This window comes from Mya arenaria, chromosome 6, assembly GCF_026914265.1.
Source record: "Mya arenaria isolate MELC-2E11 chromosome 6, ASM2691426v1".
NCBI classification, from domain to species: Eukaryota; Metazoa; Mollusca; class Bivalvia; order Myida; family Myidae; genus Mya; species Mya arenaria.
The window spans coordinates 43,473,426-43,492,529 of NC_069127.1; the positions used below are offsets into that span (position 1 = coordinate 43,473,426).

Below are 19,104 nucleotides of genomic sequence, written 5' to 3' on the forward strand. Positions count from 1 at the left end.
TTGTGATTTAACACAACATTAGCATAATAGTACTGGACAAACTATACAACAAAGAGCAAGGCAAACTCCATCGTTGATAGTAGTAAGATATACACAAGCGTGACCTTTTCTGTGCAAAGAAAATACACTGGACATGGGTATGTTTACCTTTTGTATAAACATTGCTTACTAGCAACTTTTCATGACACTGCTATTTGCAATAGTCATTGATGGCAGCGATATTACTATTGTCGTTCTCACATGACATATTCTTCGCCAAATAAGTTCTTATTCATTTTTCGGTACAATGTTCGACGTTTAATTAGAGGAATGAAATAAACTCTGTTCAAGGTATGTACAATATGGATCACTTGTAAGTATTGCCCTTTGAACCGGGATTGTAATCCGCCTGATCGGATTATTCACGAGGCGCTAGACGAGTAAAAACGAAGTCTCTAAAAATCCATGGGATTCGAGTACAGGCGCAGTATTAATCACCCTTTTCAATCCCCCGTCACGGAGAGGGGAGGAGATTATAGGAATGTACTTCGTCCGTCAGTCAGTCAGTATGTCCGTCCGTCTGTCTGTCCATCCGTCTGTCTGTAACATTTCGTATCCGAGCTATAACTTGCTGACGTATTGATGGATTACCGTATGACTTGGTACAACTGATGTCCTCGTTTAGACGATATGCAGTGACCTTAAACCGGGTCCATACATCGATTGTTACAATGATTTCTGAAAAATCCTCTATTTAGTTGTATGTGCAAACATTTTGTCAGTGCTCGGATAATCGGTGCACCGTCAGAACAAATGTTTTCATACAACGATGAATATCCCAACTATCGAATAATGCATTCATGCTGCGTGAATCGAATGAAATTTCGTTTCTTTATCGTAATACTCATTTGTTAAAACATATAAATTCCACTTCTTTTATTTTATGCTTCTTCTTATTATTATTAGATTATTTTGATGTAAAACATAAACGCATTTAGATGCATAATAATCACAACTGATGGTAAAGTGATTAAATTATCAAAACAGTGCTGAGCAATGAGCACACTCATTATTTGTATCTTGAACGCATCACACTAAAATAAGTTAATAGACATGAACGACACTCGGGGAAATAAAACAGTTGTATGATCCAGTTTCTATGAACTTATTGCGTATTATAGAAGTGTTCTTGGTCAGAACTATGATTTTTAAAGGCATATTCTGCTATCAGTTAATACAACTATGCATGTTCACCACCTGTTACATTTCCACTGGAAATGTCTGACGTATTATGTTTTTTTTCTTTTAAGCCAATTCAGTTTAATGTTATATTTGACTTACAGTTGGATATTCGGATGAAAATCAAAACCTATTTTCAAAGTTAGCATACCATCGCTTGAATCCCATACTGTTCTAACAGCATCTCTTAGTGGTTTGAGAAAATTGAGTCTAAAGTTTAAAGTTGTTATAACTTTTTTGTTTGTAAATGTAATTTCACCAAATTTTTACTGACCATTTAAAATGCAATGACATATAAAAAATAATTAACTTGCAATTACTTATTGTTTAGAATATTTACTTTTATATAAACGAAAATGACCACAAATGTCACGTTATTGTTAAGTTAAATGGTTTCCAAACTGTTCTAATTGAGATAGAACAGTTCGTGTATGTTATCAAGTCTTCCAAACTATCCTAACGTTTAAGCATTTTGGATGTGTTAAAGAAATGAATCACGTGTCGTTGACACCATGATTTCATCGGCCATTTAAGACTTAGAACAGTCCGGAAGTTATGAGAGTGGGTGATTTTGAGATAGAACAGAAAGGAATGTAAAAAAAACCTCTCTAAACATAATAGATAGTCTGTTCCAAGTTAGACTAAATGAAAGGGTTTGAAAGAAAAAAAAATGATATAAAAATCTAAAGATAACCCAAAAATTGACTAAGACCCGTATGGAATTCAAGCGACGATATGAAAGCATATAGCCATATACCAATTGATACGTTTCTGCGGTACCGGTGCGCGATCATTTGACGCAACATACCTTGTGTGCTTTAGCGCAGTTTAGTTTTGCTGAGAAGGCTGCTCACCGTGATGATGTGAGTTTATGAAAAGTACAAATGGATTTAACCCGTATCCTACGCTTATGTACCAGATTTCCACTTTTCTCCAAAATTTCCTATGAAGTGGCCAGTGATGGGCATTTAATTTTAATAACATGGCTTGTCATGATCTGCTGATAGTATCATCCTGGAATGTTTTATGATCCTATCAAGTTTCAAGATAACAGACCTTGCTGGGGGAGAAAATGTACATTGCTAGAAATATCGAAGACTGGAATTTTCAATTTGGTTTAAAAATATATATTAGCTCTACTGGCCAAAGGCCAGAAGAGCTTATACGATGGTAATGTGTACGTAGCATGTGTATTCGTGCGTCCGTGCGTCTGTAAACAATTGCTTGTGAACACGATACAGTCTTCAGTTTTGATTGTATCTCGATGAAACTTGTACAGTATCTAGATATCCATTAAAGCTCGGTTCCTTTCGAAAACCAGCCAGATCCGCCCATGCATGCCTAGATTATGGCCCTTAATACTATAAAAATGCTATTGTGTAAACACTAGCTTGTGAACACGATACAGTCTTCAGTTTTGATTGTATCTCGATGAAACTTGTACAGTATTTAGATATCCATTCGAGCTCGGTTCCTTTCGAAAACCAGCTAGATCCGACCATGCATGCCTAGATTATGGGCCTTGTAAGTATTAAAAAATCAGTTCGTCTGTAAACAATTGCTTGTGAACATGATACAGTCTTCAGTTTTGATTGTATCTCGATAAAACTTGAACAGTATTTAGATATCCATTAGAACTCGGTCCCTTTTGAAACCAGCCAGATTTGCCCATGCATGCCTGGATAATGGGTCTTAAAAGTATAAAAAATGTTAATTTAAGCTATGTCTATTTTTAGCCAAGACTACAGGAGCGAAGTCTATTTTTAGCCAAGTGTACATGTAAATTCACAATTGCTTGTGAAAGTTTGTTCAAATTATGCCCCTGGGATCATTACTGCCACCCCCCCCCCGATATTGTCCCGCAAGTGGTTGTTCAAATTATGCACCTGGGGTCAAAACTGACACTGCCATGGGTGTCACAATTTTCCTAGAGACTTATTTAAGAAATATTTTCAAAATCTTCTTGTTTCAAAGGCCCATACCTTTGATATTTGTTGTGGAGCATCATATGATGCAATTGAAAACATTTGAAATAATGCCCCTTGGGCAAAAGCTGGCCCCACCCCTTTTGACTTACTTATTATTAGCTCTACTGGCCAAAGGCCAGAAGAGCTTATGCGATGGTAATGTATACGTAGTATGTGCATCCGTGCGTCCGTGCGGTCGTGCGTCCGTGCGTCTGTAAACAATTGCTTGTGAACACGATACAGTCTTCCGTTTTGATTGTTTCTCGATGAAACTTGTACAGTATCTAGAAATCCATTAGAGCTCGGTTCCTTTCGTAAAACCAGCCAGATCCGCCCATAAATGCCTAGATTATGGGCCATGAAAGTTTTAAATAAATGCTTTCTATTTTTAGCCAGGTCTGCATGAGCGAATTCTATTTTTAGCCAAGTTTACATGTACAAGAAAATCCAAGTCTAGAGTTAAGGGAGACAATTTGCAAGTCTATGATTTTGAGAGACAATTTGCTTTTTGCTTCTGCAATTCATTTTGTAAATTACTCTGCCTTGTTCTTATTGAAAGCCCAAAGGCCATTTTTTAGCTTTAAGTTCTGTAGTTTGCGCATTCATCTTAACAAAATTGGTTGTGAATGTTTAAGTTATGCACCTGGTGTCTTACTGGCCACACCCAGGGTTCACAGGTAAACATAAATCTGGAAAGGTTTGAAAATCTTTTTGTGTGTTCGTGCATCCATCTCAGCACAATTGATTGTGAATTTTGTTTAAATTGATCAATGTTGTCCTAGGATGCCCTTGACTTTGACCTTTTGACCAACTTTTTTTAACTTTTAAAACTACAGAAATTTTTACTATGAGTACAGTGTTGAAAGCATTTTTTTTTTGGTCGGATGACTTTTACTTGGCACATATTAAAATAGTTCATGCAACTAATCTGCTTACAATACTTTCTGGGCTCAGATGTTGAACGTGCTACGTTTTCAGGTAACCCAAACACAAAACATAAATTATATGTCTGTTGCCTTTTACCCATACATACATGCTGTAGATTGATATGACCACAAAAGCCATGCCAGTAGAGCATAGGCCCTTTTGGGTCTCTTGGTTTTTAAAGCTACAGTAATGGAATTTTGACCATGTGAACAGGTTTGCAAACAAGCATTAATGTACGTTGTCCTCGGATGTCCTTGATTTTGACCTTTGACCGACTTTTTATGTTTAAGGCTACAGAAATGAAATTTTGACGATGAGTACAGTTTAAAAAGCAAATATTTCTTACCCTCAGATTACCTTTACTTGGCATATATTAAAATAGTTCATGCAACTAATCTGCTTACAACACTTCCTGTCCTCAGATGTTGAACGTGCAGCGTTTTCAGCTAACCAAAACACTAAAAGTGAACTATATATTTGTTGCCTATTACTCAAACGTACATGCTCTGGATTGAAAATGACCACAAGAGCCACGCCAGTAGAGCATAGGCCCTTTTGGGCCTCTTGTTTATCTCAACACATAATAACAATTTTGTAACAAAGGTTACAATAATTTTGATTGAATAAGTAATTAGTTGATATCACTTATGACTCATAATGAACATATAAACATTATTATGTACACTTATGTTGAAATAAGTGTGGGGGGGGGGGGTCAAAGACATTGAAGTGTCTGAAAATAAATGTCTAGGTGCGTAGTAATACTTTGTGCAATTGAACTGTCTGAAAGCTGTTCATTCAGTGATAAATGAATTTTAGAAAACTGCATTGTGAATTTTCAAGATGTAATGATCAATGCAAACTTTAATATATCTAAAATAAATCCTCCATTACACATGAACTTAATAAATAAATAATTAAATGATTAAAACATTTCCGTATCATTATTATTTTCATTTAATTAATTAAAAAACGTGTCGTATTGGCAATATAATATTGTATATTTCTTCACAAAAATGATCGTTTGTCATCAGCATGCCTTACTGTTTCCTTGTTTATGAAACCTTTGAAGAGAACTTGAATCATGAGAGGGGTTTCAAGGTACCACTCTTGAATAACATCAAACGAGATAATTGATAATTGTTTCACAAACTTTATATGATTCATTGGTCCAGCCAGAATTTGCAAAGGGAAGGGTGCTAGGTCAGAAAGAGCACTTCTAATACGCGTTGAAAGATCCTTATGGACACTTGCATCGACCAATGTTCAATTCGTAATGAGTATGTGTTGTAACTACTTTCAATACTAATATAATTTGTTATGAATACCTAAGCTGTTATCTTTCATTTAGTGTCAAAATTATGTTAAATTGTTATTTTAGACTTTCTGAAAATTGACTGTGTGAAGCAAAAGGGCCAGGAGTAAGTAGTAAAAGACAAAAGGTTGCTGAAAAGCGGCAGCAGGGTGCCCCGCCCTGCTATTTAAGGCTTAGCTTGAGCACTTATCTAAGCAACATGTTTCACAGTTTGTAACATCGTCAAAATATGCATCTTTCCTTTCAACATTCCTCGATATTGTAAAACTTACATTGACCTTTGAGCAAAATATACGATTTTTGAGCATGAATAGCATAGAAAACAGACTGGAAAGAAAAAAGCAGACAAACGACGGTCCAGTGCAGGCGGGGCGTTGTTTTACTTTCATGAGAGGATAAATTTCATTTGTTTCTTTTTTGTTCCCATAATTATCATGCAATGTATATCAATTATTATTTGTATATTACAGTATACAAATTAACGAATATTTAAAACATAAGACCAATCCATACACCATTATTACAATCATGGAAAACACAACAAGAGGGCCATGATGGCCCTAAAACGCTTACCTAAGCAAAGAGCCACAACTCTATGATAAAGAACTAAAAAAAATGTTGCAATTTAAACATATCTTTACTGATATCGATGCCTTGTTTGATATTTGTAAAGGGTCATGCCAGGAAGCTACCTGTAAAGTTTCATTGAATATGGCCAGGTAGTTTCAGAGATTTTTTTAAAGCAAAACAGTAAGACGGCCATTTTGCTGTTGTTGTTGCTGATCAATCTCATTGCCTTGTTGTACTTTTGTAGAAGATTGCCCAAGGAACCTTCCTGTAAAGTTTCAATGAATTGGACTGGTAGTTCTAGAGGAGATGTTTTTTAAAGCAAAACAGGAAGTTGGCCATTTTGTTGTTGTTGTTGATCAATCGTGACAACTTGTTGTATTTTTGTAAAGGGTCACCAAAGGAAGCTTCCTGTAAAGTTCCATTGAATTTGGACAGGTGGTTTCAGAGAAGATGCTTTTTAAAGCCATACAGAAAGTTGGCCATTTTGTAGTTGTTGCTGTTGTTGTCGTTGATGATCAATTTGTAGAAGATTACCCAAGAAAGCTTTCTGTAAACTTTTATTGATTTTGGACTGGTAGTTTTTGAGGAGATGTTTTTTAAAACAAAACAGGAAGTCGGCCATTTTGTTGTTGTTGTTTTTTATCAATTGTGACCCCTTGTTGTATTTTTGTAAAGGGTCACCCAAGGAAGCTCCCTGTAAACTTTCACTGAATTTGGCCAGGTAGTTTCAGAGGAGATGGGTTTTTTTTAGCAATTGTTGACAGACGGACGGACGGACGACGGACAAAGACCGATCACAATGGCTCACCTTGAGCACTTCATGCTCTTGTGAGCTAAAAATACAAAAAATATCCATATTGCCTTATTATTTCATTCATTTTTCTTTGAATTTCATATAATGTTAAAAAAAATGTTAAACGTTAAGCATAAAACTCTTCTACTTTCTAGTTAATAAATTTCTTCACTTTCAAAAAATAAATTCTATATTATGAAGAACTGCATCTAAAGAAATTAACTTGACCCTTCAGAAATCAACTTTACCAGCCCAGATAAGATCAGAGAGGGCCAATTAGTGATGGCTGGTGTTGCGTTGTTGGTTTAGTTCTAACAACAACCTGTGGAATGGGTTAGATTCATAAGATCTCAAATGGAGTTACATGTTTATTCATTCATACCCAAGCATCAAGTGAAATACAATACTACAGGCATAGCTATATATGAAACATAGTATTCAGAATGAATAACTACAATAGAGAAATATGCTGTAGTATATAAAGAATTGTGTCCCTTAGATATATTAAGATTAAGAATGCAACATCTCTCTTCTTTTAAAACAAATTAGTAAATTTATGAAGAACACATTTAATCTAAAGTAATTTGGTCAACACCCTAGCGTTATCATTATTTTCAGCTGAGCAGAAAATCTTCTTGACAGATTAATTGTTCCAGCAGAGTGTATCTGGAAATTAATGAGAATTTCTTCTCACTAAATGTTAACAGTTCAGATAAGGACACTTGAATCCTCCCCGAAATGTCATCTGAAAGTGTATTGTTTTCATACCGCAGATAGCTGTTGATATATCCAATTAACATTGTAGAAATATTGTCCACACATATCACTTTCACACGGTTACAGGATATAGGCGATTATGAATTTCCTTCACAGCACAGAATATTGAAGAAAAGTTTTACATTTGAAATATATTGAAGTATCACAAATATATATATACAACATAACACAAAACACATCATAAATCAGTTCAAAGATCCAACCTTTGAGGTACTTTGACCTGTCTTCCTGATCTAGTGACGTACATGTTAGAGTTTTGATCAGTATTGCCAGCAACATTAGTTGGTGCTGATGGTTGTTGTTGTTGCGACTGAGTGTTATCATGAGAAAAGTTTCGCTCTGATTGATTTTGTATGTTTCTGTCACTGTCATTTTGTGATTGATCAGTTAGACGAATGTCGTTGCCATTGCATGGATGTGTATCTATGATTTGAAATGGTTTTTCATTTGTCTTTAACAAATGATTTCTGTTTCGTCTATAGACACCACCATCATTAGTTTCAACAATGTATGATCTGTCATGCACTTGTTTCCTAACAATTGCCTGTTTCCAGCGTTTACCTTGTTTGATTCTAATTGTTTCTCCTTGTGACAATTGTGTGAGTGGCTTGGCAGATTTATCAAACCATGTCTTTGATTTGATTTTTGATTTTGACATTTTGCTTTTGATTTCTTGCCTATTTTGAACTTTCGGCTCAAGGTGTTTGCGTGTTACTGGCAAAATAGACCTAGTCTCCCTACTCATTAGTAATTGTACTGGTGATTTGCCACATGAAAGCGGTGCATTTCTGTATTCGAGAACTGCAAGATACGGGTCTTTGTTATCTTGTAGAGATTTTGTGAAAATCTTTTTGATTGTTTGAATACATCTTTCAGTAACACCGTTGCCTTGTGAGTGTAACGGCGATGACGTAACATGTTCAAAATCCCATTCTCTAGCAAATTTGTCAAATTCCTGACTACAATATTGTCCTGCATTGTCACTAATGACTTTTGAGGGTATTCCATGTGTAGCAAAATAGCCCTTCAATTTGTGAATAACCGTGTCAGTTCTCATATTTCTGAGTAACCCGCATTCAAAATATCTGCTATACAGATCAACTACAACAATGTAGTTACTGTCATTCCAGTGAAAAATATCAGTAGCCACAACTTCCCATGGCCTGCTGGGAATCTGATTAGGAATCATTGGTTCCTTGACATTGGAGTTTCTGTGTTCAAGACATATGGGACAATTGAGTACTTTGTTCTTTATGTCTTTGGTCATATTGGGCCAAAACATTACACTTCTTGCACGCTGAGTACATTTCTCTATGCCTAAGTGTGAATCATGAACTTTGTCCAGCATCATATGTCTCAAATCTTTGGGAATTATGACATTGTTTCCTTTCAACAAAAAATCGTCAATGACTGTTAGTTCGTCTCTGAAATTCCAATATTGTGAAATACTATTTGGACAGTTCTGTCTCTTATCAGGCCAACCTGTTAATATTGTGTGTTTCAGAGTCTGCATCTCTTGATCAGTCTCAATTTTGCTTTTGATCAGGGTCATTTTCTGATCACTCATAGCAATATTTTTCATGACAGAATGTACATGAACATCTATGTCTTTACATATATCAATCTGTTCATCTTGCAAATAGTTGCGACTTAGTGTATCAGCTACTGGAATGTCCTTTCCAGGTACATGAACAATTTCATAATCGTATTTCTGTAATTGCAAAATCATCTTTTGCAATCTTGGCGGAGCAACATGCAAACTTTTGCGTGTTATACTCACAAGTGGCTTGTGATCACTTTGGACTACAACATGTCGTCCATATGTCATTTGATGAAACTTGGTTATGCCATACAGTACAGCATAGAGCTCTTTTGTAATCTGGGCATAGTTTCTTTCTGCAGACGTCAATGCTTTCGAAGCAAAGAAAACTGGTTTGTCGTTTTGAAGCAAAACACAACCAAGTCCATTTTGTGATGCGTCTACTTGCAGCACAACTTCAATATTTGGATCAAAGTACGAGAGTACCTGTCCTGGGTTTTGAGTTATTACCCTTTTTATTTTGTTCAAGGCAATTTCATGTTCCGGGTCCCACCGGAAAATACTGTCTTTCTTCAGCAACTGTCGTAACAGACTAGTCATTTCTGCAAGATTGGGTGCAAATCGTTGCAGATAATTCACCATTCCTAATATAGTCTCTAGCTCAGACTTTGACTTAGGAGACGGCATTTCCTGGACAGCTCTTACCTTTGAAGGATCAATTTTCAGTCCGTCTGACGTCAGTAAATGTCCAAAGAAAGGTATTTCTGACTTACCAATCTCGGTTTTGTCAGCATTGAGTTTGAGACCTTTTTGTTGACATCTTTCCATAAGTTTGTCCAAGTTTCTGTCATGTTCTTGTTTGTCTTTGCCATAACAAACAATATCGTCAACAATGACCTTGACGCCATTCAAACCTTCAAGACAAGACTCCATTTTCTGGACGAAGACGTCTTGAGCACAATTTACACCATAGGGAAGTCTCAGATACCTATATCTGCCAAATGGAGTATTGAAAACTGTCAGAAATGATGATTTCTTGTTCAGTTTAACAGACCAATAACCGGTTCTCGCGTCAAATTTGGAAAATACGGTTGCACCTGTCAAGTCAGGCAAAATATCATCTATTGATCTAGATGGATAGTGTGGTCTCACTATTGCCTCATTCAGGTCTTTAGGGTCTAGGCATACCCTTAAAGAGCCATTGGGTTTTTCAACAGTTACCATACTGTTGACCCATACAGACGGTTCTGTCACTTTGACAATGACTTTGTCTTTAACCATTCTGTCTAATTCTGTTTTTAGTCTGTCCTTAATTGCAATAGGTACACGTCTTGGAGGGTGTACTACAGGTATTGCATCCGATTTTATATGTATGTCACATTCACCTGGAAGTGTTCCCAGACCAGTAAACACATCATGGTATTTTGAAATAACTTGGTCTTTTGTGTAAGAAACGTCAGGTTCTACTGCTGATACAAATTTGAGTAGATTCATGGCAAGGCAAGTGTCAAGACCTAAAATTGGACATGAGGGTGTATCTACAATGTAAAATTCGTTTCTTGAAATTTTACCATTGTACAAGCATTGAAGACTAACTACACCGTGTACTTTGAGTGATGTGCCATTGTAAGCTGTCAATTTGCTGTTTGTGTGTTTCAACTGAATTTTGCTACCAAGTGATTTGTACATGTGGTATGGTATGATAATAACTTGTGCACCAGAATCAATCTTGAATTTGAATTGTGTGCTGTTGTTACCAACTGAAATATTGACAAAAGCTTGATTTTTGTGTTTGTCATGAGTAACAGTATTAACAAAATAACCATCACAGTTGTCACTTAGATCTGAGGAAGAAAAATCATTTACCTCATGCACTCGTGATTTGTTCTGTTCCTTTTGCTTTTTGTAGCATACACTAACAAAGTGATTTCTTTTCCCACAGTAGTTACAGTCTTTCCCTCTTGCTGGGCATATGTCCTTGGTCTCGTGTTTTGATCCACAGTTTGAACACATAGCCTTCTTCGTGCCAGCGTTAGCATACTTCAGTTTGCCACTCGACCTTTGTTTTGGATTCCTCTTTGCCTCTGGGTGGTGATATGTCCTTGGTGTAACGGCATTTACACTTTTATTGTTGTCCATTTGTTGAATGTGTGATTTTGTAAGTTCATACGTTCTAGCAATGTCCAAAGATTTCTGTAACGTTAAACCGTTCCCTTCGCTTATGAACTTTTCGCGGAGTTTCACAGATCGAACGCCAAATACAATGTGATCCCGGATCATGTCATCAAGAATGTCCTCTGGATAATCACATTCTTTGATGAGTAATCTCAAGTCCGTAACAAACTGTTCAAACGATTCGCCATCTTTTTGTATTTTCATTTTGAAAATGTATCTTGAATATATACGGTTTGATTTTGGTTTACAATAGTTCTCGAACTGGTTGTAGAAGTATGTAAGATCTTTTTGTTGATCGTCTGTTGGTCTCCAAGTGCTAAAAATGGAACGACCTTTTTCTCCAACCCACAGCATTAGGTAATTACACTTCACTTCTTGTGATTGTTCCTTTAGAGGACCCTTAAACATAAAGTCGGAATGTGACTTAAACGACTTGAATGACTGCGACAAATCTCTGCTGTCCCAGTCCATTTTGGGTGTTTGTCCTTGCATATTGTTAAAGCTTGCCATTTTGTTAGAATGAGCTTCACAATTACAATTTAATTATTCCATTTAATTTCAATTTAATCCATATGAATCAGTTCACCAACTTCTGACACCATGTTGCGTTGTTGGTTTAGTTCTTACAACAACCTGTGGAATGGGTTAGATTCATAAGATCTCAAATGGAGTTACATGTTTATTCATTCATACCCAAGCATCAAGTGAAATACAATACTACAGGCATAGCTATATATGAAACATAGTATTCAGTATGAATAACTACAATAGAGAAATATGCTGTAGTATATAAAGAATTGTGTCCCTTAGATATATTAAGATTAAGAATGCAACAGCTGGGCTTTCAGCTGAAGTTAATGGGAGATTAACAGTTATAAGTGATTTACTAGCTGATAAGCCCTCGCTGAGTCTCAGTCGCTCTCTGGTACATATGCGTAGGACTGTACTCAGTATTTGTATCCGGGTTGGGATGTAAGTGTTTCCCTACACTATATAGATCATACACTTATAAATCAAAGATAAAAGCGGTGTAGATAAATCGTTCAAACAATAATACTATGATCTGATCGGAGACACCTTACACGCTGTGTTGAGGCATTGAATTATATAAGTGAACGCAATAATTATGCTTTACCAAGTCCCATTTGTACTGTCATACGTACATCTCCTATCATTTAAGCATTTAAATGAATTTCTGAATGGTATATGGCAGTAGAATACCGCTGTAGCCGGGGCTGTACCGGGGGCATTAGCAATCTTGCAGTTTCATTACTGTCTGTAGCTTCGGGTGAAGTGTGTGCTTCCAGTGTCCGATTCGGAATAAATACATTCATACTTACTGTGTTGACCGAAACATGAGAGACAGCAGAACAGAACATTTACCAGAAGGTCATAGACATACGTATATGGAATCAAACAACCTATTAATGAATGCGATTATGTTTTGAAAGCAGCGTACTATCGTAAACAAATGAAACCGGGACAGGGCCAACAGCGCCAGCTCAGCTTCGACATTTCTTCTCTCATTAATTGTACAACTATTACATTGTGTAAGACAAAATATCTTCCTTTTTTCCTTTCTAGCCTGTGCGGATACAAACGAACATTGTGATTACTGGACAAAAAATGGAGAGTGTCAGAAAAATCCGGTCTACATGAACCAGTCCTGCAAAAAAGCATGCGGCCTCTGCACTGAAGGTAATGAACCAGGACCATCTAACTGTCATAACAATGGCTACAAAAGCTCACGTTGATCGTGCACTTCGGGAATTGTCGTCTCAATTTCGTTTGTGTTCGATTATCCTACTTCAAAAATAGGTAAAACAAATGTTAAAATCCACGGCCGTGTATAAGGCTTTTAGTTCGGTGTGGGTTACATTGAAAATGTTTGCCCATTATTTAAACGATGGGGCAATTTAAAACTAACCCTTATTCCTCACTAACCCTTACCCTTTACGTTATTCGAAGATGGAATCACCTAAATACTCGATTTCCATATAACACTTACGTTTTAGTACAGTCAAGTACGGAACTACTATGTAAACGTTAAAACCTCATGCTAGAAGACGATCCGCAAAAGATTGTTATATTGTAGTAATACCAATGAATATGGATCACGATGAGAGAATCTTGGGCGAATATTGCTCACGATTCATCACGTATCCTTCTTCATATGACATCGCGGCGCTTCAGGAATAATTGAAGCAGAAACGTGTACAAAGTTGACACGCATTCGTACAAAAGTCGTGGTAAACCTTGCACGGTCAACATCTTGGAACGTCGAGTAGTCGTACTTGATCCATTCAGAACTCCTCGGACATTTTCCATCGAAAACAACCTTGGATGTATATGGACGGTTTACAATGTCAAAAATCTGCACTGTTTAACTACGCTGCAAGTAGATCGCGTGATTTAGATTTAGCAGTTAAACTTTATGACTTTACTCTTGAAAATCTTAATTATTTATGCAATCACTGACAATCAATTGGAACTTAGTAAAACAAAATGCACGTTAAAACACTACTATTACTTAACACTATTATTTAAAAAAATACGAACTACTTCTACTGATGTACCGGTAAACCGTCCATATTCATCCGAGAATGTTTTCGATGGAAAATGGCCGAGGAGTTCCGAAAGTACTTGATCGTGTATTGTGAGAGTCTGGACTATTCAAAACAATTGTAACAAAATGGACTAGAGTCTCAACTAAACCGTATATATAAGTAGAGGTAACTCGTGTACAGAAAGCTACACATACACGTTACAGTACAAGTGGAAACTGAAAGCTCTTAAATAATCAGGATACTCTCGGACTTTATTCGGGCCCGAAATAACACAATCATTTACTTACCGATTAAGTATTAAACATTACAACTATATATATGTAATCCTCTCTTTGATAGCATATTAGCTGTAACATTGTGACTTTTCTCGATATAAATAAACATATCATTTTGTTTTATAGGCTGTACCAACGTGTATCCAGATTCTAATTGCTACTTTTGGGCGAATAGGGCCCAGTGCACGACCAACCAGGCGTTCATGCATTTAAACTGCAAGAAAACTTGCAAAATTTGTAATGATAACTCAGAATCATCAACGACAACAGCAAACACAACAAGGGCAACAATAAAAGCACCAACAACAAAAGCACCAACAACAAAATCACTAACAGCAAAAACACCAACGAATACACCAACCAAGGCACCAACAACAATAGCACCAACAACAAAAGCACCAACAGGTTAGTTTAATAGCTCGGTAAGCATTGTACCTCTATAACGTTAAAAATAACGTTATATTACTATGACTTTAATAATTCGTTATATCTATATCATTCATAATTGATACATGTTTTGCATGCTATTATTATCCTTTTATATGCTTAGGGGCATATATATTGAAGTCAAACTTGATCATTGCAAGCTGATTGTAGGGCTCGTCTGAATTTCAGTTAACAAAGTAACTCGACAATGATTATTATTCAACCCAGAAGTTAAATATTTCACGTGGCATTTCCAGGACTTTTTAAGGATTAAACTCTACAAAACTATACTGTGAGTTTCATAACAGGGTTTTGGACTTTTTTTGAATGACAGACAACGACACCATTCTTGAATGACAGACAAACGACACCATTCTTGAATGACAGACAACGACACCATTCTTGAATGACAGACAACGACACAATTCTTGAATGACAGACAACGACACCATTCGTGAATGACAGACAACGACACCATTCTTGAATGACAGACAACGACACCATTCTTGAATGACAGACAACGACACCATTCTTGAATGACAGACAACGACACCATTCTTGAATGACAGACAAACGACACCAATCTTGAATGACACAACGACACCATTCTTGAATGACAGACAACGACACCATTCGTGAATGACAGACAACGACACCATTCGTGAATGACAGACAACGACACCATTCGTGAATGACAGACAACGACACCATCCTTGAATGACAGATCCTTGAATGACAGACAACGACACCATTCGTGAATGACAGACAACGACACCATCCTTGAATGACAGACAACGACACCATTCTTGAATGACAGACAACGACACCATTCTTGAATGACAGACGACGTAAAATGAAATTGCTAGTGTTGAACATACTGGATCAAAACAAGTGAAATATCATTAACGTAAATATTCACATTGAGTTCAACTTAATATAGTTATACATGTATCGAGAGGGCACTAAGCGGGCAAGTGGGTTTCCTCTGGGTACACAACATAAGACCACACTCACGCGTAATCGTATATCATGCCAACGAGATTGATTAATATGATGCGAAAGTAATAACTCACCAAGACCCAATCATTGAATATTGAATGAAAATATGCAGTCTCAATCTTGCGGGAATTGTAAAAAAAAGTGTGTACGCATTTCTTCCTCAGTTGATACTTCAACAAAGAGACGTGTAACTCCGACATCTATAAACACCAGCCATGCCCCAACGATTACCGCCCTTACAATTGGACCAAATCAGCATCAGGATAGTAGTCACACAGGTAATCGATATGAACAGGAATGTGTGTGAAACACATAATCATTGAAAAAACTTTTTATTTTAATCTGGTTTCTGCTGTAGTAAAGAAGAAAATTTATTCAAAGAAATATACTATGCAATACATATCAGAAACAATGCAAGCATGACCCGTGATCAATACATTATTGGCGGAACAGATTTATAAACAGATTTATTCAAATCACAACTTTGACACAAATCTCTACACAATTTGATATACTTTTCTAAATATATGAATAATTATATACCTTCTGTATAAATACTAATGGTACAAGTTACGCACACTACTTTATGATTTGTACTAATTTAAAAGTACTAAACGATACCTAACCATACTGATATAGAATTATTATATTTCGACTTAAAAGCGGAGGAGCGAGCACTGCAACCTCCTCGGCGTACCTTATGCCAACATTCAATTGGTAGTTGTGTCCCCTTCACAAACCTAAAGCCGAAATCGAAACCCTCAAGGATGGTTTAAGGACGTGTTCCATTTACTGGCAAATTCTTTTCAATATTAAACAAAAGTATGATATTAAACTATAGTCTTTGTAGAAAAACTATATTGATCTATAATAAGTTAACAGCCATAACACATGCTGGAACTTGTCTTATAGTCTCATAGAGTAAAATCATGTACATTAGGTAAGGGTTTCAACTTCTGCCAAATAAGCATACTGAATATATTTCTGAAACCCCTACTCCGAATGTCAAAGCATTAATATTAATGTATACATGGTCTGCAAGTCGATTAATTAACGGTTCATATTTCATATATATTACAGAACCGGAGAGTACTCATACTGCATTGTACATAAGTGTACCCTTACTCATCACTGGCGTCATTATTCTTGTAGCCATCGTTTGTAGGTAAGAAAGATGTTGTCCTATTCTAATTGTGTTTATTCATAGATTTAATATCATGATATCATCTTAGTATTAAATTTCCATATCTAACATCTACTGAAATGTGCTAAGGAATCTTTTTTAAATATAAAAAGCATTCAAAGCATATGTATTGTATAAACAAGTACTGAGGAACCGACATTAATATAATTTTTATATTAGGCGAAAATTCAACGGACGCGACGTTAAGAAAGGACGATCTGCTATGAATGGCTTGCCGAACACGACAGGGGGAAATGGCTCAGAACTACCAATTTATTACACCATAGATGATGACAAGACCGTAAGATATGATGAGTCTCAAAAGGGTAATCTGGCACCTACCCCTGGAGCATACATATCGCCTGTCTACCACATAACACCACATACACAAGAGGCGTACGACTATGTAGACGAAAGCGGGACACAGAACGATCTCGGATATGATGTGTCTAAACTACATGGTCGAGCTGACAATCAGTATGAACAGGGAGAGTGTGGCACAGGATACAATGCGCTCAGAATCGTACAATCCAAACGTGGAACAGGGCAAAATGAACATTTCTATGACAGTTGTGATGACCAGTTATCCATGCAAGATAAAAAGTCTCACAATCCATGACATTGCTTTTATTCGAGTCTATTTATCCTTGATACAAAATATTCTTTATTGCACATGTGTATGTGTGGCATAAATATACAGCATCAAATATCAGTATCAAATTGAATCCCATATGTGACAGTTTTGTACAATATATGCAGTTAATCAGAATTATTTAAGCGATCAGAACGGTTCCAAAGGGAGTTATATCCATATCGGAAAACATAAACGACAAAGAAAATCGCCCTGTTTAGTTGGTTTATTCGGTAACTCAGACCGAACAAGTGACGGTGGTCAACAATCCGGGCGTATTGACTTTTCTCCGGGGGGTTCCTCACAGCACAAATACCACATTCATTTGCTATGTCAAATGTTTCTTGGTGCAGAGGGCAAGTAAGAATTACTGAAATATCCTACATAATGCATTACGGCCGTATTTGGTAACATGAAAAGCTCAGTTCGATAGTCAGTTTGTTGAAATGTGTTGACTATTAAATAAGGAACCTGACAAGGTTCCCGTCCATTGTTCCAATAATTTGAACTAAAACAATGTACTTTATAAAAAAACAACACAAGGAACCTCTTGTCAAACGTCCTGTCTGCATTTTACCTAGTAAAAATCCTGCCGGACCAGACTAAATACGCGATAATCTCTCCAGCACGGTAATATCATGATTAGCACATCGATGACTATGACCCCCCCCCCCCCCGACTAGACTGACCATCCGTCCGTCCGTCTATCCATCACAAATCGTGTCCGCTCCAAATCTCTTGAACCTCTTGAAGGAGTTTGAAATAACTTGCCACGAATGTTGACCATATTAAGACGATGCGTAAAGCGCATTGACAACCAGCTCGGTTCAAGGTAAAGGTCACACTTAGAGATCAAAGGTCATATGGCTATATTTCATGTCCGTTCCATATCACTTGAACCTGTTTGACGGATTTTGAAATAACTTGCCACAAATGTTCACCATATTGAGACGATGTGCAGAGTGAGTGTTACAACCAGCTTGGTCCAGTGTCAACGTCACACTTAACGGTCAAGGGTCATATGACTATACTTCGTGTGGGCATCTTTATAGCGTTACATATTGTGTCCGCTCAATTTTTCTTGAGCCGCTTGAATGACTTTTAAATATCTTGCCATAAATGGCCTTCAGAAATTGTGTCCATCTCGATATCCATAAAAAAATATTTTTGTTTCCTTCATAATTTTTTTCAACTCCAAGTAAATTTAAATAAGTTGACAAACGTCATCACATTATCCACATAATGAGGCAGACCATAAATGAAATCAACGTTTCAATAAAAAATGTGTTTGTCTAAACTAAGATTGTCGTCACATCATTTACGTATTAAAACAGGTCGATATGGCCGTAATTGATAGAGCTGATCGTCTTTGTACCTTGTGTAACTCTGAACGATATAGAAGAGGAATACAACTTCATCATATTGTGACCTGCGTATAATAATTTTAGAAAAGAGTTATATAAGAAACACAAGTATTTACAAGTTTATTACATTAATGAAATCGCGAGACATTGGTATTGCAAGAAACCTAAGTCAATTTACATATCAAACATTTCTTCTAAGAAATTTTAGGATAAATAATAGGATTTAGATTCTTAAGTGTTTTATGATATCAGCCTTTCAATTCCTTATCATTCTGTTATTTCAGTTATATAACATTTACACTTAGACTGCGATATTTATCATTTGAAAAATAATAAATTATGGTCATTTGCCATTTATCTCGGGAACTTATTACTTA

General features: G+C 36.4%; 1 protein-coding gene across 1 annotated transcript; it reads left to right on the forward strand.

Annotated features, from left to right (window-relative positions):
* LOC128238262 (uncharacterized) lies at positions 1–17,573 on the forward strand. The gene is made up of 6 exons (XM_052953983.1): positions 1–137; positions 12,867–12,980; positions 14,251–14,529; positions 15,714–15,827; positions 16,630–16,714; positions 16,913–17,573. Exons 1-6 carry the CDS (start codon positions 134–136, stop codon positions 17,349–17,351), a joined length of 1,035 nt encoding a protein of 344 aa, XP_052809943.1. The 5' UTR covers positions 1–133; the 3' UTR covers positions 17,352–17,573.
* The last annotated feature ends 1,531 nt before the right edge of the window (positions 17,574–19,104 follow it).

Excerpts from the sequence above, each read along its gene's own strand:
- LOC128238262 (XM_052953983.1), top strand. Across the intron at positions 12,981-14,250 it reads ATGCGGCCTCTGCACTGAAG|GCTGTACCAACGTGTATCCA; the intron begins GTAATGAACCAG and ends TTTGTTTTATAG. Across the intron at positions 16,715-16,912 it reads CTTGTAGCCATCGTTTGTAG|GCGAAAATTCAACGGACGCG; the intron begins GTAAGAAAGATG and ends TTTTTATATTAG.